Raw genomic sequence first — 26,229 nt, forward strand, 5'->3', positions numbered from 1 at the left:
AATGAAATTACAAGGTGATACATTTAAAACTAATAAGAAAAAATATTTTTTTACTCAATATATAATTAAGTTCTGGAATTTGTTGCCAGAGGATGTGGTGAAAGCTAGTTGTGTAGCTGCAGACAAGTTTCTGAAGGAAAAATCCATAAACAATTATTAAAGTGGACGTGGAGAAAGCCACTGCTTATCCCTGGGAAAAACAGCATGGAATCTATCCAACCCTTAAGATCCTGCCATGTACTTGTAACTTGGATTGGCACTGTTGGAAACAGGATACTGGGCTTGATTGGCCTTTGGTCTGACCCAGTATAGCAAGTCTTATGTCTTATGAGACGATATCTCCTTGTGTATCTAAATCGTGATTGAAGCGGCAAGCTCTTCTTGCCTCCTTTCAGTTTATCTTCAGGCAGCTTATGCCCCTTTGACTTTTCCATGTGCTTCACCAGCTGTTCTAGGTACCATCTGCTGGAGACAGCGATATACCGAGGGACTGCAGGTGGTACACTATGTTAAGTAGCAGTGTCAGTAAAGCTTAACTTCTCCATCTCCATCTGCTGGTAAGGATGAAATACCCATGCATCTGGACTGATCTGGGATATGAACAAGAAATTATTTTATACGTGTAAATTACACTTTGAAAATCAACTTGGGGGTTCTATGGGTAAAAATACACACAAAACGCAAGCGCAGCTGAAGTAAGGGAGAGGATTTGAGCAGGGAAAGGATTTCTATGCATATATGCATGTAAATCTACATGCACAAACGTTCCTCTTCTTAGAAGTGCATCTTTGTGTGTCCATGGGCATATCGGGACAACCCATACATTTTCAAAGCAATCCTATGCGCATAAGTCTGTGGGTAAAGAGTGCCTGCGGATTTTAGCCCTGCACGCAGGTTGCTATAAAATAACTCCATAAGTTTGTGCCAAACAAAACTCTCTAGGCATGGAGTGTTTTATATTCACATACTTCACAAAGTTTTATTCCTATGTACCCACAAAATGATCCAAATAGTCAACACTCAACCCCCTCAATGTAAAATATTTCTACAGCAGTTTAAGATATTCCACATCCCTTGCTCTCAACCTCATCAGATCCCCACTTTTATTGAATAATGTGCTGGGAAAAAAAAGTTTTACAGTACCTGTGAACCTCTCGGCTGAATCCTTGCTTTTGCAGGGTAGGCATTAAAATGAGATATCTTGCGAAAGCTGAGTGTCAGAGGGAGTGACTTGGATTGATTTTTCAGTGTACACAAGACATCTATGCGTTCTCCTATCAAACACTCTTTAAAGTTCAAGGATGGTCCAACACTGAAGTTTAACATGACAGGGATTCCTGAGCCCGTTACTGCCAACTCCACACACTCATTGTGCTTCTCTATGCAAAATATTCAAGTAAAGGCAAGCAAGAGTGAGTCATTTCTCTCACAAATACAAGATGCATCAAACTCAACCACAAGAAAGAAACTGAAATCAATGCTTCAAAAACTGTGCACTTAGGGGTAGATTTTAAAAGAAGCGTGGTGCATGTTATAAAATCCATTGGCCACGCGCACATGCCTCCCGGATTTTATAATCCGCACACACGTGTGGGCGGCGTATGCAGGGGGGTGAATTTTAGTAAATTACATGCAGCAACGTAATCGGGTCTTCCCCAGTTCCCTCCCAGTCCACTCCAATTAAGGAGCGGACTGGGAGGGAACTTTCCTATCCCTAACCCTACTCTTCCTACCTCTTCCCCTCTCTCTACCCTGACCCCTAACCTAACCCTAACTATCCCCATTTTTTTTACTTACTGCTTTGTCGGAGCAGAAGCAACTTCCACGCGCCAACTAGCTGCCAGCACACGCTTCCCCGGAACAGTGGCTAATGGCCGCTGTCCCAGCCAGCCTCCGTCCCTCCCTGCCCACCCAGACCATGCCCCCTGGCCCGCCTCTTTTTCAGGGCGCGGCACTTGTGCACATATCAGTTCTTACATGAATGGCCGGGCCCTTCTGAAAATGTGCACAGCGTGCGCAGGGGCCGAGCCACACATATACGTTCCGATTTTTACACGTGCCGCCCTTTAAAAATTCATCTTTTATTCTTTATTCCACTTAATTAACACTTCCGATTTCTGCCAGAGCTTGTAAACATGGAAAATTACAGTTTCTGTTCATGTACAGCAGTTCAAAGCCAGCACTAATGTGGCAGGACAAAATGCATCCAGAACAGAAATAGGGTAATGATCTTCACAGTTAAATTGATCTGCTGGCGCTTAAAATTACTGACACACAATTCTAATATTAATACAGACACAAAGGTGTCTCTGGTTTACTCAGCTCACAGGTTAACAGCTTTATGATGATATAAGAATGATACACACCAATGCTGAAGTCAAAGTTTTTCATTCGCAGATCTTTAAGAAAAGAAAAACTATTGAAGGATGACTTCTCATGCAGGGATTGGTTGAAAGGCTCAGAATGATATTAAGAACATCACTTTCTCTCTGTATATTCACACAGAAGACCTACTTTTGGCATGCAGACTGTCACGAGTCTCAACTTCTTGCAGATCATCTTTGCTGCCTATCTGCTCAAACTTCAGAAAGAGAGCATAGTCCTGCTGAGATGCTGGTTTTCCTAACAAAATGTCTGCTTCGCTCTGCCTGTAACCAGGAATCAAGTTTGTGGTGTAATTTATTAGTTGATATGTTATGAATTTGAGATTTCATTCTTAAATTTTGCATTTTCACTTTCAAAGTTGTACATTTGTTTTGGGCTGTGAGTGGGTAATAAAAAACTGCTAAGTCCCTTCTTACCAATACTTATTCAACCACATATGTCTCACTCAAAGAATCTAAAACTAACATGCTCCAGGTACGGAGCTCTGCTTTCCTTTTATTTGTCATAAGGTATGCATTTGTATGACCCTTAAAGTCACTGATTTAACTAATTTAGTACAATGTACTTAGCATTCATCTAATAAACAAAGAAGATTTTTTCATTATAGCACAGACATTTTGCTCAGGATTGCTGAAGTGTTTCTCTGTTGATAGAGACCCTCCACTTTCTTCCATCCCTATTCCCATTTTAGAAAGAACAGAGATTCTGTTTATGTCAAGAGAAACAAGCATTCATGGATTCTAATATTCTTGATTCAGTGTGAAAAAAATTCAAGGAAATCAACTTGTTTGCTGATTTATCAAAAACTCAAGACAAAAACCTAAGCTTTGTTTTTAATACTTATTTCTTCTAATTGTAGGGTAGGGAGTACGGCAGGTAAATGGCAAGCCAAACTCCATTTGCTTTTACAGTATAGTCCAAGAACAATCTGACTAGAAGTCAACATGAACAACAAGACAATTCTACTACACAAAAAGTTCTTATGAGCAAAAAGCCCTATTTAACTGAATATCAAAATGATCACCTTTTATTTTACTTATATTTCCACAAATAGCCTCAAGGCAGATTACAAAACAAGTTTTAACTAACAGTGACAGTACATTGGTTGAAGGTCATTTATAATTACAATTGAATCATATTTACAATGGACAGCATTGAGAGACCAGGGTGTATATCTTAAAATCCTTACTTGACAGTTCAGATAGATTATTTAGGAAAGACTGAGTGTCTCTACTGAGGGAACTCTAAGGGAAGGAGTGGCCAAAGAGCTAGGCCTTAGCTTTTTTCTGAAAGTAAGGTAACATGGCTTGAGATGTAGGGATAACATTATCTCGTTCCAGATTGTTGGAGCATAACAACCGAAGGCATGAAGTCTCATACAGGATAGTCTGGCTGAAGCTAGAGGTGGGGGAAGAGAAGAGCCATTTGGGAGGACTGGACTTCTGTAGGGAGTAGAGAGAGATATTGAGGAGCTTGTTTATTTATGTACTTATAGACAAAGCAGAGGGTTCTCATTTGTATCCTGCTTTCAATTGGGATCCAGTGCAGCTGGTGTGGTATTGGTGTTATTTATGGTATATAAAAGTGATCCTCCAATGACAAAAATCACTGCAGTGAACTGAAATGCTCAGGGTGATCCTTTCAAGAATATATAAAATATGACTTTACAGAAGGACAAATTTTGAGCATGTAACATATTTTATCCTGTACTTTAAAGTGAATGTGTAACTATGTGATTAAAACTAGCAACAGAGTAGACATTGTCCTACTCAGATGCTGCTCCAAAATCAAAAGGAACTCCCAAGACATATCTACCAGACTTAGATCATCTAAAGATGCTCATCTGATCTCATTACCACTACAGGATTATCTTCCTTTACCTAGGATATTAAAGTATCCTGCAGCATCAAATAAAACTATCACATGGAGCTGTAATAAAATATGAAAGCACAAATCAATATCATAAGGCAGAAGGACAGTACAACTGTAACATCTAAAATCCAATCTATTGATTTTCAGAAATTATTGGAATATACCAAGATGACATACAAAGATGGATGGATTTCCCCCTTTCTATCTTGGGTAGAGTAAGCGAAGTTGCTTACCTGTAACAGTTGTTCTCCTAGGGCAGCAGGATGTTAGTCCTCACATGTGGGTGATATCATCAGATGGAGCCCGGCACAGACAACTTCTGTCAAATTTTCTAGAAATTTTGACTGGCATACTGAGCATGACCAGCATGCCACTATCCACGCATCCACGCGGGGTCTCTCTTCAGTCTCATATCTAGATTACAAAAACATAAAATAACAAACTACAGGAACCCAACTCTGCAGGGTGGCAGGTGGGTTTCCTGAGGAATAACATCCTGCTGTCCTATGAGAACACCTGTTACAAGTAAGCAACTTCGCTTTCTCCTATGACAAGCAGGATGGTAGCCCTCACATGTGGGTGAATCCCTAGTTATAAACTGGCCCTGCAAAATAATGGGACCAACAGACACCAAACAGGTGCCAACGGGCACAACAACAGAGATGCTGTTGGTAACAGTGGGGACAGTCTGAACCCAAACCAGGGGCCTTAGGTAGGAAGAGTTGGGTTCACAGATGAAAGAGGTTCCTGAGGACAGACTGGCTGAACCAGCTATCCTGGCGGCCATCCCTGTCCAGACAATAATGAGCTGTGAAAGTTTGGAGAGAACTCCATGTCGCAGCTTTGCAGATCTCCTCCATTGGAACTGCACACAGATGAGCCACAGAAGTCGCCATGGCTCTGACAGAATGAGCAATGACGTGGCCCCCCAGTTGCAGTCCTGCCTGGTCATAGCGGAAGGAAATGCAGTCCGCTAGCCAGGTGGAGAGAGTCTGCTTAACAACAGCCACACCCAGCCTGTTAGAGTCAAAAGAGACAAACAGCTGGGTGGACTGTCTGTCCACGGCAGTTCCAATGCATATCCAGCATAGCTCTCTGCTTCAACGGCAGGGAGGAATGAAGAAAAGAGGATTTATATTCAGACAACAACCAACAAAGACTAAATTACATAGTCTGGGTAAACAAACAAGCATGGGTGTAGCTTGCTTGTTACGGAGGTTATTACCCCAAACCAAATAAGCCTGAAACTTCACTTTCAATGCATATCCAGCATAGCTCTCTGCTTCAACGGCAGGGGGGATGGAGAAAAGAGGATTTATATTCAGACATCAACCAACAAGAACTGAATTGCACAGGCTGGGTAAACAAATAAGCGTGGGGGTAGCTTGCTTATTGCAGTTACTACCCCTAACCAATTAAACTAGATACTTCACTTAGATGCAGTTCTAGCACTGCTCTCTACATCAATGGTGGGGGTGGAAGGTAAATAGAACCAAAAAATTACTAATAAGGGCCAAGAGTAACAGATAAGTATGAGAAAAAAAATAAGTGTGAAAGCTTGCTAGGCAGACTGGATGGGCCGTTTGGTCTTCATCTGCCATCATTTCTATGTTTCTATGTTTCTATGTAGAAGGCCAAGGCCATCTTACAATCGAGTGAATGCAGCGCCCTTTGGAATGAGGCCTAGGGAAAAAAGTAGGAAGGATGATTGTCTGGTTGAAATGGAAATCTGTCACCACCTTCGGCAGGAACTTAGGGTGTGTGCATAGAACCACCCGGTTATGGAAGAATCTTGTGTAGAGCGGATAAGTCACCAGGGCATGTAGTTCACTGAGCCTGCGTGACAACGTGATTGCTACCAAGAATATGACATTCCAGGTCAAATACTTGAGGATAGAGGAGTGCAGCAGTTCAAACGGTAGCTTCAACAGCTTGGCCAACATCAAGTTAAGGTCCCAAGTGTTGCGTAGGAGGTGGACCTTTGGACCGAGGTGGGATTGACGCTACCCATAGGAGGGATCCTACTGGTCCCCACTGTCAGCAGGCGGAGTGGGCTGACTGATGGAGGACGGCTGGAACTTCGCCAATACCAGCCCTCATTCCCCGCAGGTTGAGCCTTTGAGTACCGGGCTGGCTGGAGTTAGGTGGGCCTCCATATGAAGTCGTCGAAGGAAGGATGATGTGGTCAGCCCAGAGACAGCAACAGCTAAACTAGAAAGTTTGTACTGGACGAGGTGGAGTCCCGGAGACCCGGGCGCAAAGCCTAGAACCAAAGTCTGACAGGGGGCGCCCAAGCAAGAGCAGGCCGAAGTCTGAAAGGCCAAGTCCAGGACGTAGACTGAAGAAGTGTCATTGAACTAGCTGAAGTCAGGGCTGGTGGGAATCAAGGAGTGGTGGCAAGGCAAGGCTGAGATCTGGTCTCGGAAACGATCAATAGCATAGTCAGACAAAGCGGAGGTCTGGACTAGGAGATGATCAGTAGCGTGGTCAGGCAAAGCGGAAGTCTGGACTAGGAGATGATCAGTAGCGTGGTCGGGCAAAGCAGAGGTCGGGTCCAGGAGAAGATCAATGGCGTAGTCGGGCAAAACATAGGTCGTGTCCAAAACAAGATCAGTCCGTAAGGGAAGCTGGGTAGCAGGACACAAGACGAAGGAGACAACCAGGAATAGGAACTCGAAGGGAACACGACCAGTGTGGAGACCTGTTGCAAAGGTGACTAACAGGAGCTGAGCCCTGCCTTATATACCGGAGCTTCAGCGACGTCATCATCCAGGGCCGCAGCCAGGTTCCCGCTGCAGGCCCTTCATAAGCAGCAGTGATGCGCGCGTACACGCCTAGGGAGGGGCGCGGCGCTGAACAGCGGCGTCTCTCAGTGGGCCATGTGGAGAGGCCGGTCACGGAGCACACGAGCTTGTCGCAGTGTCAGGAGCACCGGAGGTGGCCCGAGGACGGAGCCAGCGGCCTACCGCTGCGAGGGACGTGGATCCAGACGCTGGATTCAGTAGTAGATGGTAAGAGGGCCTGGCTGCAAGCCTGCCGCGGCCGGCACATACAACAGTACCACCCCCCCCCCCTTTTGCCCTCCCCCTTGGAGGTCTGGGTTTGCCCAGATGGGCACGATGAAACTGGAGGAGGAGGTTCTTATCCAGGATGTTACGAGCTGGTACCCACAAATTTTCTTCTGGGCCGAAAGCCTCCCAGGAAAGGAGGTATTCCCATCGGCGGCCCCTACGGCGAACATCTAAAACTTCATGGACCTTGTAAGTAGTGTCAGATTCCGCAACCAGCTGAGATGGTTCAGGAACTTTACATGCAGGCCAGGATAGGATTACTGGCTTCAGAAGTGAGACATGGAACGTATTGTGAATTCCCAACGTTGGTGGCAGCCAAAACTGGTATGTAACAGATCCAACACGACAAATGACTGGAAATGGTTCGATATATCTTGGTGCAAACCTTTGGGAAGGTATCGTAAGCCGAATATACCTTGTACTCAACCAGACTTTCTGGCCAAGGAGGAACTCAGGAACAGAGCGACGATGAACGTCCGCAGACTTATTTTTTTATTTATTTAACAGTTTTTTATACCGACCTTCACAGTAAATAACCATATCGGATCGGTTTACATTTAACAAAGGAAAAACTGGGGTAACAATTCTGGTAAACAAAAGATAACAAACGAAAGGAATAAGTCAAAGTTACAATCAACAAGGAGTGGAAAACTTGGAGGCTTAAACAAGCTGGAAGAAAGATAAAGGCAGAAGAATAATTATAGAGAGATACAACTGAGTAACGGGTTAAGGCTGAGTGCTTTAACCTGGAAATGCCAGTGTCCGTTGACCCAGGATGTGGCTTCTTGACCCAGGATGTGACTTCTTGACCCAGGATGTGGCTTGGCATAGGCGAAGATTCGTCTGATTCCAGAGTGCCTTGAGGGCATCTGTAGCTTGCGCAGCAAGAGATGGTACAGATAACAGTATGGGTAGTGGTGGTCGAGGTTGCTTGCCATAAACGATGGAAAAAGACAATGTACCTGTGGCAGCGGCAAAATGGGAGTTGTGGGAAAATTCCGCCCAAGGAAGGAATTCGGACCAGTTGTCTTGACGGTCATTTATATAGTTGCGAAGGAAGGATTTTAAGGAGCAATTCATTCTCTCAGCTTGTCCGTTGGCCTGTGGATGGTACGCTGTGGTTAAGCTGATATTAATGCCAAACTTATTGCAGAGAGCACGCCAGTAACATGCGACAAACTGTGGACTTCTGTCTGACATGATGTCCTTGGGCAAGCCATGCTGTCAGAATATATGGAGGAAGAACAGGCGTGCCAATTCGGGGGCAGAAGGTAGACCTGATAGTGGAACAAAATGGGCCATTTTTGAAAACCTATCGATGGTAACTCATATGACCGTGTGACCCTTAGATGGTGGTAAGTCCACAATGAAATCCGTGGAGAGATGCGTCCACAGTTCTTTGGGAGCTGGAAATGGTTGGAGCAAACCCCAAGGTCGACCGACTCGGGGTTTCTGTTGAGCGCAGGTATTGCAGGAATTGTCATATGCTCTAGTGTCAGAGAGCATAGTGGGCCACTAGAAGAAATGTTGGAGCAAGGCTAGGGTTCGTGCTCGCCCTGGGTGGCCAGCAAACTTGGAATCGTGTGCCCATCGGAGAACTCTTTCACGGAGGCGATGAGGCACAACGGTCTTCCCAGCTGGGACTGGGTGAGTCACAGACAGGCTGATACAGGCTGGGTCAATGATATGACCGGGTTCTTTGGGAATATCTTCGGGTTCGAAGGAACATGACAGGGCATCTGCCCGGAGATTCTTTCCAACTGGACGGTAACGAAGTTCAAAGTTGAACCTAGAGAAAAACAAGGCCCATCGAGCTTGACAGGCGTTGAGACGCTGGGCATGATTCAAGTGTTCTAGGTTCTTATGATCAGTAAATATCGTGAATTTGTGCTGAGTGCCCTCTAACCAAGGGTGCCACTCCTCCAAGGCTAATTTTATAGCGAGTAACTCTTGGTCTCCAATACTATAGTTTTGTTCTGCGGGGGAGAATTTGCGAGAGTAGAATGAACATGGAACCAAGGATCCGGATGTCAAGTGTTGGCTCTGAACCGCCCCAGCCCCAATAGCAGAGGCATCCACTTCGACCAGGAAGGGGCGGTTTGGGTCAGGATGGTGAAAGCAGGGTCCAGCAAGGAAAGCCTATTTGAGATGCTGGAAGGCTGTGACAGCTTCCGGGGTCCAGTTCCGGGTATCTTGGCCCTTGCAGTCAATGCAGTGAGAGGAGACGCCAAGGTCGAATAATGGGAGATGACATGGTTGTAATAGTTTCTGAACCCAAGGAATCGTTGCAACACTTTGAGAGCTACGGGCCGAGGCCAATCTTGGATTCCTTTTAACTTTTCAGGATCCATGGAGAATCCTTGCTGCGAGATTATATACCCCAGGAAGGGCAAACTGGACTTTTTAAACAAGCATTTATCCACTTTTGCAAAGAGATGATTCTCACAGAGACGCTGAAGAACCACGTGCACATCCACATGGTGTGTAGCAAGATCCTTAGAAAAGACAAGGATGTCGTCAAGGTATGCTACAACCTTGACGTACAGTAGATCTCTGAAGGTCTCATTAATTATCCATTGAAATACTGCTGGAGCTTTACAAAGACCGAAGGGCATCACCAGATATTCGTAATGCCCGTCTCTGGTGTTAAAGGCCATTTTCCAGATATCTTCAGGGCGGATAAGCACCAAGTTGTAGGCTCTGCGTAGATCCAATTTGGTAAAAATGGAGGCTCCTTGTAAACGATTGAACAGTTCTGAGATCAAGGGCAACGGATACTTGTCTTTGCGAGTGATGGCATTCAAGCCGCAGTAATCATTACATGGCCTTAGGAATCCATCTTTCTTCGTGACGAAGAAAAATCCTGCTCCGGCAGGAGTCATTGATGGTCGAATGAACCCTTTTGCAAGGTTCTCCCGGATGTACTCTGTCATCACTTTGATTTCTGGTAGTGACAGAGAATAGGTCCGCCCTCGAGAGGGCGTAGTTCCATGCAAAAGTTCAATGGGACAATCAAACCTCCAAAGAGGTGGCAGGATATCTGCTTTCTGCTTTGAGAAGACATCTTAAAAATCGGCATATGGAGCTGGAATGCCCGAAGAGGTGGTAGCCATTTGAACTGTAGGAGACGGTACCACCTTTTTTAAGTAAGTCTGGTGGCAGGTGGGACTCCATTCCACCAGCTGGAGTGACCCCGAAGTCAAACTGGGGGGAGTGACGTTGGAGCCAAGGTAGTCCCAGGACTACCAGGTGAACTGATGTTTCCAGAATGAGGAGTTCAATGTCTTCAACGTGGAGGGCGCCAGTGAGGAGATGAACTGGCTCAGTAGTCAGCAAAATTTGGCCAGGTAATGGCTCTCCATAAATTGAGGCAATATACAAGAAGGTTTCCAAGGGACCGGTATCAATACCCACTAACTGAACTAGGTCCTTGAGAATAAAATTTCCTCCTGCTCCGAAGTCCACCAGAGTGAGGACTGGGAAAGACCGGGAATCCCAAGTCAAAGAAACCAATAAGTACAGTTGAGGGGCTGGGGAGGTTGCACCCAAGTTCAGGACCCCTACTGAACTTAGGCAAGGAAGTTTCCCGGACAAACTAGGCAAGTCTTTAGACGATGGCCAGGTGCTCCACAATACAAACATAGGCCTGATTGTCTCCTCCAGAGGCGCTCTTCCAGGGATAGCCGCCCATGGCCCAACTGCATGGATTCTTCCATTTTAGCTACAAGAGGGACCCTACCAGCAGCAGGGCTGGTGGTCAGTGTTGAGCAGAAGCATGCCCGAGTGGACATTCTGGGCATCCAATTCTCCCATTGACGCTCTTGAATACGATGATCAATTCGGCCAGTCAGATCAATTAGATCCTCAAGCGAGGAAGGGCCAACTCGTCCTTCAGCTGTGGGGATAGTCCATCCAGGTAGATAGCTCGCAAACAGGCTCCTTTGGCCTTGACGAAGGTGAAGCAGATTAGCACTTGCCACAGCATGCCACCCAGGGTCGTCGAAGGTCCGCCGAAACACGGCCACAAATCGAGAGAATTCCTGTAGGAGCGAATCTAATGCTCCCATAGGGGTGAAGCCCAGGCCAACGTCTTTCCCTCTTGATGAGACAGGATGAAGGTGACCTTCGTAAGTTCATCTTGAAAGATGGAGGGCTGCAGAGCAAACTGCATATAGCACTGGTTGATGAACCCTCTGCAGAGCTAGGAGTCACCATTGAAATGAGGCGGAGCTGATAGAGCGAGCAAGGCCCTGGAGGTCAAGGGAAACGGCTGTTGGTGGGAGGAACCCGGTGCTGGGACTGGAATATCAGATTGGGCTTCAAGCTGGGCATGCAGACGCTCAATGGAGGAGGCCAGTGTCCCAATAAATCATTGCTGTTCTTGTACCTTTGAATCCAGGCCAGAAATAGCCTGGAGGACACACGGCTCAGCCAAGCCCATGGCCTTTGCAACCTGTTGCGTAGGAGGTGGACCCTTGGGCCGAGGTGGGGTTGATGCTACCCATAGGAGGGATCCTATGGGTCCCCACCGTCAGCAGACGGAGTGTGCTAACTGATAAAGGCCGGATGGAGCTTCGCCAATACCAGCCCTCGTTCCCCGCGGGTTAAGCCTTTGGGTACCAGGGCCGGCTGGAGTTCGGTGGGACTCCCTATGAAGTCATCGAAGGATGATGTGGTCAGCCCAGAGACAGGAACAGCTAAACTAGAAAGTCTGTACTGGACGAGGCGGAGTCCTGGAGACCCAGGTGCTAATAGGAACCAAAATCTGACAGGGGGCGCCCCCTGTCAAGACTTTGGCCAAGTCCAGGACGTAGACTGAAGAGGCATCATTGAACAAACTGAAGTCAGGGCTGTCGGCAGTCAAGGAGCGGTGGCAAGGCAAGGCTGAGGTCTGGTCTTGCAGGTGATCAATAGCATGGTCAGACAAAGCGGAGGTCTGGACTAGGAGATGATCAATAGCGTGGTCAAGCAAAGCAGAGGTCTGGGCTAGGAGATAATAGGTAGTGTGGTCAGGCAAAGTGGAGGTCGGGTCCAGAAGAAGATCAATGGCGTGGTCAGGCAAAGCAAAGGTCAGGTCCAGGAGATCAATGGTGTGGTCGGGCAAAGCAGAGGTCGGGTCCAGCAGAAGATCAATGGCGTAGTCGGGCAAAGCAGAGGCTGGGTCCAGGAGAAGATCAATGGCATAGTCAGGCAAAGCAGAGGTTGTGTCCAAAAGAAGATCAGTCCATAAGGGAAGCTAGGTAGCAGGAACACAAGATGGAGGAGACAACCAGGAACAGAAACTCGAAGGGAACAGGAAACAGGAACACGGAGGAATCACCAGGAGGCAACGAAGTACACGACCAGCGTGGAGACCTGTTGCAAAGGCAACTAACTGGAGCTGAGCCCAGCCTTATATACCAGAGCTTCAGCGACATCATCATCCGGGGCCATGGCCAGGTTCCCGCTGCGGGCCCTTCATAAGCAACAGTGATGCGAGCATGTGCGCCTAGGGAGGAGTACGGCGCTGAACAGCGGCATCTCTCCACAGGCCACGGAGAGAAGCCCATCGTGGAGCACAGGAGCTTGTTGCAGTGTCAGGAGCGCCGGGGGTGGCCCGAGGAAGGAGCCGGCAGCCTACCACCGCGAGGGACGTTGAGCAATACGCTGGTTTCAATAGTAGAGGATAAAAGGGCCTGGCCGCGGGCCTGCCGCAGCCAGCACACACAACACCAAGAGACCCTAGAGGGCCTCAGGGGAGGCCGCAGCTGGAGCAAGCCACGCATGAATCACCCTACCACGGGCTGCATCGAGATGGGCGAACAGTCCACCTCCTGGTGGTAAGCATCTATGGCACTCAGATGTACCCGAATGGAGTTGCTTTTAAGCCAACGTCTGAGAAGTGCAGCAGGTAATCCAGGAGTTGCCAGAAAGGACAGGAGAGGGGCTAGAGACCCTTCTGCTAACACCAGATGGTAAACCTCCTCTACTTCATAGCATAAGACTTCCTAGTGGAAGGCTTTCTCGAAGTCACCAAGACTTGGGACACTGCCTCTGAGAGATCAAGAGACTGCAAGATCAACCACTCAACATCCAGGCCTTGATTGACAGGGCCTGGAGGTTGGGGTGGCGCAGCCTGCCCTGGTCCTGCGTGAGGAGGTCTCGGGCAGTTTGGGAAGAAAGGTCCCACAGGAGTGGGAACCAAACCTGTCTCAGCCAATGGGGGGCTATGAGGATCATAGGCCCCTGGTCCTGGCAAAGCTTCAAGAGAGTCCTCGACATCAACAGAAACGGAGGATACACGTACAGGAGGCCTGTCCCCCAGTGAAGGGCAAAGGCGTCCGTAGCTGGTTGGTCGTTCGACCTGGTCAGGGAGCAGTACCGGGGAACTTTCTTGTTGTAGGGGAGACAAATAGATCCATGTCCGGGGTCCCCCAGTGACGGAAATCTGATCTGCCACCTCCTGCTTCAAGGACCACTCGTGGGGTCTGAAAGTTCGGCTCAGCCTGTCCGCCAAGTACACGGCTCAGAGCAGCATTCCCTGAACTAGGCCCAGGTCCAGATCTGCACCGCTTCCTGAAAGAGGAGGAAGGACCTGGTCCCCCCCTGCTTGTTGATATACCACATAGCTTCTTGATTGTCAGTCCTTGTGAGGACCACCCTATTGACTATTCAATCCCAGAAGGCCGATAGAGCATCCTGGATTGCCTGCAGCTCCAAGAAGTTGATCTGACACAGAGCTTCTTGTGTGGTCCAGAGACCTTGGGTGCAGAAGCCGTCAACATGGGTCCCCCCAATCCAGGTGGGATGCATCCGTGGTAAGCACAATCTAGGTGGGGGATCCTGGAAGGGGGCGCCCTGCTATCGATTGAATAAAGTTCTCCACCAATACAGGGAGGCCCTGAGAGAGGGGTAGACCTGAATGCAAACTTGAAGACCCTGGGTGTCCGGAAGCCAGGGACCATTGGGGCTGGTGCATATGGAGATGGGCAAAAGGGAAAACATGGATGGTCGCGGCCATGTGCCCCAGAAGATGCAGCATACGCTGCACCGATTCCCTCTGGAGCTCCTGGACCTCCCCCGCCAGGGACATCAACACATCTGCCCTGTTGCAGGGCAAAAATGCTTTCGTCTGCGTTTCATCCAACACAGCTCCAATGAAGTTCATCAGTAACGACAGATGAAGATGAGACCTTGGGTAATTGATCAGGAAACTCAGGGACTCCAGAACCCGAATGGTGTGGCGAAGCAACTGCAAAGCTCCCGCCTGGGTGCTGCTCTTGACCAGCCAGTCATCCAGGTATGGAAAGACCTGGATACCCCGCTGGCACAAATAGGCCCCGACCATGGCCAGACACTTTGTGAAGACCCTCAGTGCAGAAGCCAGGCCAAATGGGAGCACACAGTACTGAAAATTTTGATGGCTTTTCACAAAGCGGAGATACTTCCTGTGACATGGGAAGATTCCGATGTGTGCATAGGAGTCTTGTAGGTTGAGAGAGCAAAACCAGTCCCCTATTTACAGGAGGGGAATCAGGATGCCCAGGGATACCATCCTGAACTTTTCTCTTTTGAGAAATCTGTTCAAGGCTCGCAGGTCGCGGATGGGTCGGAGGCCTCCTGTTCTCTTTGGAATCAAGAAATAACAAGAGTCAAACCCTCGACCTTGCTGGTCCCGAGGGACGGGCTCCACAGCTCTGGCTGTTAAGAGGGCTAAGAGCTCCGCCAGGAGTAGCTCCGGATGCGAGAAGGGATCCCACAAAGGAAATGGGGGCAAATCCGGTGTATTGTCCACGAGATTCAGCCTGTACCTGTGACGGATGCTAGCCAGGACCCATTGGTTCAAAGTCACAGATGGTCATCGGTCCGCAAAAGAATACGGCCCCCAGCCAGTGGGCCCTCTGATGGTTGAAACCCGTGGCTTGTATTTATTTAATTATTTATTTATACAACTTTTCTATACCGTGGTTGAGAGAACTATGTCTCTATTTCTATCCCTAGCTTGAGGAAACACAATTTGCTATATTGCAAGTGCTCTGTTTATTAATACAAAAACTTTGACATGTAAACAATACACTTTAAAAATATCCCCCCCCCCCCATTATTTTAAACACACACACACACATCCATACCATTCACTCAATGCACATATTACTAAAACTCCAACATATTAGGATCCTATTTGTTTCACCTATAATAGGCTTCCTCAGAGAATATATTAATAAACCCTTTTACATCAAAATCCACTTTTACATCTCTCCTAGATATGTTCTCCAAATTTGATGTAAATTCCCATTAAACATTCTTCTTAAATTTTATTCGCTTTGGGATCTAGCTTTTCTTCCGATTTCTTCTTTAAATATTCACCAAGATGAATCCACTATTCTCTTCCCTTATTCTTTTTTTATTGACCTCTGCAAATGCTGTACAAAAAATATCATCAACACTTTTAGACTTTACATCCCCAAAGCATTTCTAAATAAATTTCACAATACCATACTGCCCGTTTACCTCAATATTTTACCACAGTATTGACCTGTACCCAAACTAAGTGGCATACCAAAATGGGCATTCAAACTTGTATAAAACTAGTATAAAAGAACTTGGTATATAACTCTTCTGCTATGTCAAAAATACAACAGCTAAGTGGACAACTCTCCACCTCCATAATTTGGGCGGGCTCTGGACTGATCCATGGTACTACAGGAACAGAAATTAGCAGGTAAGAACCAATTTTCCTTTCCCTGTACTTACCCAGATCAATCCAGACTCCTGGGATGTACCAAAGCTCCCTAACCAGGGAGGAACCTGGAGAGTCCCGCTCGCAAGACACTCTTGCCAAAAGATCAAGCCTCTGTATCCCCCACATCTAGCCGATAGTGTCTCGCAAAAGTATGCAGTGACTTCCAAGTCACCACTGTACAAATTTCCTGTGGAGAAATCAACTGAGTTTCTGCCCAAGAGGTGGCCTGACATTGAGTGGAATGGGCTCTCAAACCTTCCAGCACTTGTTGACCCTTGAGAATGTATGCAGAGCCAATGGCTTCCTTAAGCCACCTTGCAGTGGAAGTCTTGGAAGCCTGGGTATCTTTCTTTGGACCACTCCACAAAATAAAAAGGTGATCAGACCTCCTAAAATCATTTGTGACCTTGAGATATTGCAACAAAGCTCTACAGACTGTTATGACTAGAGGAGTGGACCCTTGGTCCGGCGATGTCCGTAAGGCCCACCGTCGGAAGGCGAGGCCAGTCCTAAGAATTGCTTGTAGGGTTGAAGAAGATCTGGATGCAGGCGCCTCCTGCAGGTCGTGTTTTCCAGATAGCTGGCGCCTCCAGCAGGTCGACAGAGCAGAAGCTGACGCCTTCAGCAGGTCGAAGAGCCAGGATCAGAGAGCGCTCAGCAGCCAATCCAGGGGTCAAGAGCCAGAAAGTACCGCAGCCAGTCCAGGGGTCGAGAGCCAGAAAGTACCGCAGCCAGTCCAGGGGTCGAGTGCCAGAAAGTACCGCAGCCAGTCCAGGGGTCGAGAGCCAGAAAGTACAGCAGCCACTCCAGAGATCAAGCACGGAGGAAACAAGCAGGAACCACGATCAGGAACAAACACAGGAGCCAAGAAGGCAAGGCAAGGTCTGAAGGCTCAGACCTTGCCTTAAATAGTTCCCTGAAGATTGGGGCTAGCAGGAAGGAACCAACCTACTTCCTGTAGGGGTTCCTTTAAATCAAGACTATAGCCGCCCGCGCGGCCCTAGGGAACTTCAGGGGGTGGAGCTTAGCCGCGCGGGAAAGACGCCGCGGCCATGTTGAGGCAGCAGCCGCTGCTTCTGAAGGAACCACCGATGCCGGCCTCAGCGTTGGCGGTCAGCCCTGGTGCTAGGGTGAGTGACCGGCCCCGGTCGTGGCTTGCCGCAGCCGGTGGTCATAATACAGACGACTAACTTCTGAAGTTCCCGTGCATCAGGCTCAGAAACATTCAAGTCCAGAAAGGCCAGCATCTCTACTGTCTTGACTCCGCGAATAAATCTGACCACATCAGGGTGAGAAGACAGCTGGTACCCATCCACCTTCCCTCGTAAGGAAGCCAAGACCGCCACTTGAACTCTGAGCGAGTTGAAAGCAAGGCCCTTGACTAACCCGTCCTGGATGAAAGACAAGATGTGAGACATCGAAATCTTCCAGACTCGCACATACGATAAGGAGGTGGACTTTCGTCTTGCTTGGAGAAGGGTAGTAATCACCACTTCCATATACCCCCTGCTCCTCAAACACTTCCTCTCAAAACCCAAGCTGCTAGACAAAAGCAATCTGCCTGGTCAAAAAATATGGGGCCTTGCCGTAGAAGACGAGGGAGATGACTGAATCTCAATGGGCCCTCAATTGCTAGCTTGATCAGATCCATGAACCACGGCCGGCGAGGCCACTCCAGGGCCACCAGTACCATCTCCCCCGGATGTCTCTCTATGCGCCGCAATACCTTGCTTACCAGTGGCCACGGAGGGAAAATGTATAGAAGAACTCCCCAAAGCCAGGGCACCACTAAAGCATCTATGCCCTCGGCCTCGTGTTCCCTCCATCTGCTGAAGAAGCGGGAAGCTTTCACATTGTGTTGAGTCACCATCAGATCGATGTGTGGATGTCCCCACTTCTTGCAAATGAGCCACATTGCTCCATCTGACAATACCCATTCTCCTGGATCGAGAAAACTGCGACTGAGAAAATCTGCTTGGATATTTTCGACCCCTGTGATATGCGAAGCAGCTATCTGAACTAGATGCTATTCCGCCCAGAGGATCAACTCCTGAGTCTCCTGTGCTACTGCATGACTCTTGGTGCCGCCTTGTCAGTTGATGTAAGCTACTATTGTCGCATTATCTGACAGAACTCGTATGAACTGGTCTCGAACCAAAGGCAGAAAGGCAAGTAAAGCCAAAGGTACTGCCCTAGTCTCCAAGAGATTGATAGACCAAGAAGCCTCCTCCGCGGACCAGGTGCCCTGGGCCGCTTGTCTCTGGCAAACTGCTCCCCAACCAGAGAGACTGGCATCAGTAGTAAGTATGACCCAGTCCGGAACCTCCAACACAACCCCCCACATTAGGTTGGGAGTTTGAAGCCACCAGGAAGGGCTGTCTCTGGCAGGAGGAGTGAGAGACACAGGTTGATGGAACACTTCTGATAACGGGCTCCACTGTGCTAGAAGACTTTCTAATGTGGCTTCATATGAGCAAAGGCCCATGGTACCAGCTCCAAGGTCGAAGTCATTGAGCCAAGGACCTGCAGGCTCTGGGAGTGCACAACTTTGACAAGCACCAAACTTGACTTTGGAACTTGTTCACTCTCTCCTCCAACATCCTGCCCTGAAGCATGTCGAAACGTGCTTCCATGTACTCCAGAGTTTGAGACGGGATTAAGCGACTCTTAGTTGGGTTCATTACCCAGCCCAGGGATTGCAGAGCCTGAAGTACTGTCTGTACGGCAGAGCAACAACTGCTCTCCGACTTTGCCCGTATGAGCCAATCATCGAAATAAGGATGCACCAGGACTCCCTAGCGTCGTAAAGTCACCACCACGACCTTGGTGAAGGTACGGGGGGTGCCGTGCTCAGTGCAAAAGGGAGAGCTTGAAAATGGAAATGCTGCCCTAAGATCATAAACCTCAGGTAGCGCTGATCTCGCTGAATCAGAATGTGCAGGTATGCTTCTGTCAAGTCTAGAGATGCCAGGAACTCCTGAGCACATACAGCCACAATCACCGACTGCAAAGTTTCCATGCGAAAACAGGGGATCTTCAAACGCCGCATTTACTTGCCTCAAGTCCAGAATAGGGCGAAAGGTCCCTTCCTTCTTCGGAACGACGAAGTAAATGGAATACCAACCCATATGGATCTCGTCCTGAGGCACTTTTGAAACAAGCTGCAGGGGGAAACAAGAAACAGGCCATGCACGGGACAAGAAAATTCTAATGCATAACCATTTCTTATTACACTGAGGACCCACTGATCTTGGGTGACTTTGGCCCACTCCTCGTAAAAGCAAGTCAAATGACCCCCTATAAAAGGAACGACGGAGTGGACTAGCCTCACCTCATTGTGCAGATTTGGATCCTGAGTATTCACCCCTGATGGGGGCTCTGAAGGGCCAATGACCTCCACGAAAGGACTGCCCCCAGGCATGACCCTGAAAAGTAAAGGGTCTCTGCGCCGAGTAAGCCCCCCCTCGCCTGGCGAGCTCTCCGACTGTCCCGAAAACCTGTCCTCAGGCAATTTATGCACACATAAGCTATCGAAGCTTCCAAACGTTCCGCCTGACCATCTTAGGAATCAAATGTCAGCTGCCATCCTGGAGATGCTGCACCCATCGCAAGCAAGCTCTCTGCATGAAACTGGAGCAAATGGCTGCCTGGAGACTCAAAGCTGCAACATCAAAATTCCGCTTGAGATGGACCTCCAGCTTGTGGTCCTGAAAATCCTTCAGCACCGCCGCTCCTGCCACTAGAATAGTCATCTTTTTTGTGACCGCCGAGACTGCCGTGACCACCTTAGGGAGCGCAAAGAGCTTCAAGGTCTCTTCCGCCAAGGAGTAAACCTTTGCCATCACTCTGCCTACGTGCAAACCAGCATCCAGAGCGCCCCATTCCTCATCCACCATCTTCTTAATGGATGCATGATATGGGAACCTGGAGGGAGAGTTTTGCATACCCTCCAATACCGGATCCAGCCCATCTTTGTTAGACTAGTACCACGGAGGCTGGAGTCCCAGCTCCTCCAGCACCTGGGGGATGAGCGGGGCAAGTTCCTCCCGCGGAACAAACGAAGAATTTTGGGGTCATCCCCCTCCGATGCAGGGATGAAGTCCGAATCATCCCCTTGGGCGGCATCCATAGCCACTGGGTCCAACACTGACTCTCCCGACAGCTTGGCCCCCAGGTCCAAGACCTCATGCAGAAAACCCTGGGGTCTTAGGCGTCCCATGATGTTCCAGGCCCAACAGGACCTGTGGCTGGCTCAGGGGCCAAAGCAGGAGGGTTCTGACCCCCCTACTGCAAAGGAAGGCCTTCCTGCTGTGCCAAAAAGGCCTGGTGCAACAGCAGGATAAATTCCGACGAGAAAGGCCGAGAGGTCACAAATAAAACTTGCAAGCACGACGCTTCCCTACCCCTAGTTGGGGGACCCTGACCCAGGGCGCCCTCTGAGTCCCCCTGTCCCCCAACAGGACCCAGGTGGACTGGGGAAAGAGGAGGAGGGAAATCCCCATCCAGCCCCGAAAGCACGGGCATGCCGGCAGGGGATCCCAAAATGGCTGCCATTCCCGCGGTTAAAGGAACGGGAGGCTGCATGCAGCCCGGTGTTTAATTGTTTAATTGTGCTGAAATCGGAATGCCCATGTTAGCACTGGCTCTCCTCCATTTCACGGGCAGTGGAAGATCAGAGGACCCCCCCCCCCCCGCCCGAGATACACACCGCACACAGGCGCGGTGATTTAGCCTCTCAGGAGCCGCCCCAGATAAGCGGCAAGCCAACCCATGCACCACTGAACCGCGGGAGGGCAGAGAAAAAAAAGAAACCGAGCCAACAAACAAAAAAACCCCGAAGGAGAAGCAACGCACGGGGGGGGGGGGGGGGCACGGGGGGCAGAGAGAGAGCCATCCTTACCGCTGCCTCCTGCCTGCTTAACTTTCCCCTGCTTTTTTTTTTATTTTACTTTAATGAACATTACAGCCGGTCCCCACGCCTAAAGCTGAAGAGTGCTATCCAGCTCAATTCAGCAAGTTAAGGAACAGAGAGGGGAAAAGCCACTAACAAAGCCAAAAAAAAAAGTCACCAAAATGACCTCGTGAGGGGAGGGATCTGGACCGCCAGTTGTACACCCCACGGCTACTCTGGAACCGGGCATATAAAAGGATCACCAACTCCCAGCCTGTCTGCCTCAACCAAACAGTGTAGGGAACCCTGATAAGGAACCCCGACCCCTGGGAGAAAGGCTCAAAAGAACAAAAAAGCTAGAAAAAAATATTGGGCACACTAAAGAAACTGCAACTATATTCACCAGCCACCATCTGCTGGAGACAGAGAAATACTGAGGAACTGCAGGTGGCACCAGGGTATATGAAGCAGTGCCAGTTTTATTTTCTCTGTCTCCATCTGCTGGCACGGATGAATAAACCCAGGAGTCTGGACTGATCCGTGTATGTACAGGGAACTACAGGGTTTGTGTGTATTGAATAGATTTGGGACTTCTCGCCATCTCTTTTGTCTAGTCAAGAGAGAGTCGTGGAGAGAGGGAAGAGGGGGTTGAGTGTACTGTCCTGTTTCTGGTTCTGAGGGTCTGTGTAATTACTATTCTCTCCCTGATCCACATGTCCATATCTCTGAGCCCAAAACCTCTCTGGAAGGGGTAAAAAGTGAGGGTCTTCCATTTTACATATGGCACAAAGAAATGCAGAGCTGAAGACTCTACCCCAGTGGAGATGAAAAATGGTTCCATCTCAGAGCCTCCCAGATCACTGTAACTTTTACTTTAGATCAGGAACTTGGAAAACGGAAGCTACTAGACTCTCAAAAGTTCAAGCAAATTATCCATATTAAACAGATATCCAGAAACTGTTTGGGTTATGCCTCATGAATCTTCCCCAATATCTACTTTAGTTCAATGGCATGAATAAGAGATTGAATACTGACAAATACTGACAATACTGACAAAAAACATATGTTTGCAAGAGAAATGGCCTTGAAAATACAGCTGAGTGCAAAACAAAGTGTGCACTAAAACTTAAAAGATGCAATGCTTCAACCAAGCATATGCAACATGGGATGATGTTCAAAAGTAAAATCTGGTTTTGGCCAGGTAAATGTATCCACTTTAAAAAATGTGGCCCCTATAACCAGCTAAATTTGTACAGGTAATCTTAAGCCATTCTAGTTTAGCCAGCAAAAAAGCACCAGGTCAGAGGCATTCCTAGGGTAGGATTTCATATTTACTGTAGCAGTGTATTTACTAAAATGTGATAACAGATGTAAGTGCATTAAGGAACGTTGCTGCATTTTGGTAAATAGGCCCCTTAGCTGGTTAGTGCAATATTCAGTGCCAATTGGATAAATTTGGCCAGGTAACCCCAGCCTCGCAAATGGCAGGCTAAAATCTACCCACTCAAATTCTAAGTGAGTAGACTTAGCTGGATATTCAGTCGAAAAACTTACTGGTTAGTTTCAAGATAACCAAATAAATTTACATGGTTACCTTTACCAACTCAGTGAGCTTTGAATATCAACCCCTCTGTGCTCTACGGTGCTGCTTACTAACTACCATCTGGTTACCAGCTACACAAGCCTTAATTAATCAAACTGCATACTTACTTTGGTGTAAAACAAATAAAGAGGCTGATTTTCTGAAAAGGTAGCAAAATCCCTTGATTAGGAAAACAGGTAATTAAACTGCAAACATCAGTAAAGGTGTCCTGATTCCTGAAGCTCAGATCTTGCAAAACGGCATCAGTCCCCTTCTGGAGATCAGCACCCTGCAGAGTTACAACAAAATTATATAACTATAATTAGTGCATTTAGTGCAAACTACAGTCAGAAAGGGCTCAGGTCATCTAAAATCATTTTGGCTTTTGGAGGTTTTTTTCCAATTGTCCAAAAGCAGATATCCACCAAATTTTCAGCACATAGAAAAGAGAAAAGAGAGATTTGGAGCTTGCAGAAGGAAAAGCCACCACAGACGCTCCCTCTACTCTGCCCACACATATGTACAAACACTGATACATACACATAAGTCCTTTTATTGTTCTCGAACAGCCCTCAGACCCAAATATATTTACACCTGCCTGAGGACAGCAAAAATCTGGGTTGGAAAGCTAGCTCAACCATGCATTTCTCATTACTTCCTATGGGAGTGATTCTGACAGGCTTTAAAACATTTCTGCACTTAAGGAATAATAGGAAAGTTACCTGCTCTTTTTTTTTAGAAAAATCAGATTTAGCAATACTATCATATGCTCTTATTTTATCACAAATAGACAATTGTAATTCGTTGTATTTGGGCGTTACTGAAATTGATTTAAAACACATTCAATTGCCTCAAAGTATAGCAGCTAGAATTGTGTTCAGCACTTTAAAATTTGATCATGTTGCACCATTACTTCAGAACTTACATTGGTTGCCTGATTCTTTTCAAGACATGTTGCCTGGCATGCAAGACACTAGCAAAGAAGAAGCCTGATTACCTCGCCAATTTGTTGCTGCCCTATCAACCAGCAAGAACTTTAAAATCATCACAAATGAGGTTATTGAGACTACCATCACCATGGGAGATTAGACTGGAAGATACAAGAGACTGAACTTTTCAATATCAGGCTCCCATGATTTGGAACGCCATACTATTTGATCTTCGGTCAGAGACCACATTTTATGAAGTTTAGAAAACTGATAAAATCTTGGATGTTTAAGCAGATCTTTGAATGATTCTAGACTCTTGTTGAATCTGTAGTTAAGGTTATATTATTTTTATTTCTTTACTTTGGTTTTAAATCTTTTTATGTTAATTTTAAGTTGTTATTACAATTGTATTTTGGGGAGGTCATTTTCAAAATCATTTACATACTTAAAACTGGGTTTTACAGGCATGAATGCAGTTTTGTGTGTAAGTGGGCTTTTGAAAATTGCTACAAAATATGTTATTGAATTGTCAGGTTTTACATGCATTTTGAAAGGTGAATTTTCAAAAGCTGCATGCATAAAAAAATAGCACTTGTATACGTAAAGAATAGCATATACACGTGTATATGTTATTTCAAAAACCAAGTAGAACAGGGTCTGCGAGTAAATTTGTGCGTTTAAAAAAGGGGTTGGCCTTGGGCATTCTGAGGAGCGGCCAACATTTACGTGCTGCTATTTTTTAATCAGTTTATGCATGTAAATTTGTCACCTTATTTCTATTTATTCCTGCTCAATATCAGGATTGTTGTGCCCGGTCGCAGACGGCTGCGACCTTTGCTGCTCACCTCATTTTGCCCTGTAGCTCCGATTCTGGCAAAGATGGCCACCACTGCCTCTGCACGCCGACCTCCCTGGCATTCCCGGGACAGCGTGGGCGATCCCGGTCGCCATCTTTAATCTGGTGTAACTTAGGGCATGCGCGTGCGTGTGCCTTCCTCTGTCTTATCCAGATCATGGCGAGAACCTCGGGGGTGTCCCCTCCGCATGACGTCACTGCCTACGTGTATTTAAGCCTACCGGAGAGCCTTCTATGCGAGTCTCACCTTCACCAGCTTAGTGAGAACCTCTCGCTACTTCTACGGACGACCCTTCAGTGTTCCTGCTCCGGATCTCCGCTGCTGCTACCACAATATCTCTACTGAAACACTACAGAGTGAGTACTAGACCTGATCTACAACTCTGCTTCTCTCTTGCTGTGCAGATCCTCGGGTTACCCTGCTCTGTGGAGCACTACCGGATCCACTCTGTCTTGTGCCTGATGCCTACATCTATCTCCGGCCTACCCCGCGCTGCAGACCACTACCGGAGCTACCACGCACAAGAACTACCAAGAACCAAGTATTTCCTGGGTTACACTGCTCTGCGGACCACTACCGGAGAATCCATCAGCAGTGATGGACACAGGAGTCAGAGATATATTTATTATACAGCAAAGAGAAACCCGAGGACAGGTTTGTAAATTCAGTCCTTGAGTAGGAAGACCTGAGATGGATTCTCTGGTAGTGGTCCGCAAAGCAGGGTAACCCAGGAAATACTTGGTTCTTGGTAGTTCTTGTGTGTGGTAGCAGCACTTATTGTTGTAGTCAGGAGGTGGATCCTTAGTCCGGCCAGTTGAGACGGTGTTCCGTGCAGAGAAAGGCGGTCGGAAGGCAGACCACGGCAGGAGAAGCGAGGTCTTCACCCTGGAAGTCCGTGACCCCTCCAGAGGAGCTGTGGGGGCCCAGGCCGCTGGGACTTAGGAGGAAGACTGTGGAAAGGCGAAGGCCGAAGAAAAAGAGACGGACCAGGAACAGGGCAGGCAGCAGAAGTCGAAGATAATGAGACAGACCAGGATCAGAGCACGAGAGTCAAGCAGGCTGGGACAAGAAGACAGGAACAGGCTGGAGGGTACAGGAGTACAGGAACAGGCTGGCAGTATCAGGAACACAGGAACAGGCTGGCAGGATCAGGAACTCAGGAACAGGCAACTCGATACTCTAGGGAGCTGACCGCGTTGCAAGGCAATGAGGGAGGCTCAGACGCCGAGTTAAATCCCCCTCGGCGTCTGACGTCACTCCGGGGACGACTCCCTTTCTTCGCGCCAGAGGCCCTTTAAAAGGGTTCCCTCTGCGTGCGCGCGAGCCCTAGGGGCGGGACCGACAGCGTCCGATGGCGTCTCCATCGTGGGAGCGCCGTGTGGTAGGCCGGAGCAGGAACGGGAGGATCGGAGGCCGCGCCAACTCCCGGGACCGGAGTCAGGTAAGGGGCCGTTCGCGAGGTACGCGACCGGTACCGCAACACTTATCCGGATAAATCAGCATTTATCCGGATAAGTCCAAACTTACTCGTGTATGTAAAAATTATGAGCCGCACATTTGAGCACAATTATGTACTCATATTTTATAACCTGCACATATCGTGTGCATGCAGGTTATAAAATACAGTGGTAAATTTGCATGTGCCCATATACATGCTTAAATGGGCGCACACGAGCAGTTTTGGAAGTTATAGTCCCCACACACAAATGGGCATTTGAAAATTGCTATGATAGTATGTTACATTTACACATGTATCTCCTTTGAAAATTACCACCTATATGTATTAGTATATGTATTAGTATATGTATTTATAGAGGTGCTAATTAATCCCCTTATGCAATAAGGAGATTAGCACCTCTACAAAGCACATCCAACACAGAGTGAATCTAATAGAGCTAATAGGCTAATAGGCATTCACTC

The 26,229-nt window shown here is 47.8% G+C and overlaps 1 protein-coding gene across 1 annotated transcript in view; it reads right to left on the bottom strand.

Annotated features, from left to right (window-relative positions):
- Positions 1–26,229, bottom strand: part of CFAP47 (cilia and flagella associated protein 47) — a 1,765,744-nt gene that overhangs the window by 1,619,206 nt on the left and 120,309 nt on the right. The window contains exons 6-8 of the mRNA XM_029603108.1: positions 22,652–22,812; positions 2,515–2,648; positions 1,144–1,379 (exon numbers count right to left, since the gene is read on the bottom strand). Coding sequence (XP_029458968.1) covers positions 1,144–1,379; positions 2,515–2,648; positions 22,652–22,812 — 531 coding nt within the window. The remainder of the gene's footprint in view (positions 1–1,143; positions 1,380–2,514; positions 2,649–22,651; positions 22,813–26,229) is intronic.

The sequence above is a fragment of the Rhinatrema bivittatum genome, chromosome 5 (assembly GCF_901001135.1).
Source record: "Rhinatrema bivittatum chromosome 5, aRhiBiv1.1, whole genome shotgun sequence".
In the NCBI taxonomy this organism is placed as follows: domain Eukaryota; kingdom Metazoa; phylum Chordata; class Amphibia; order Gymnophiona; family Rhinatrematidae; genus Rhinatrema; species Rhinatrema bivittatum.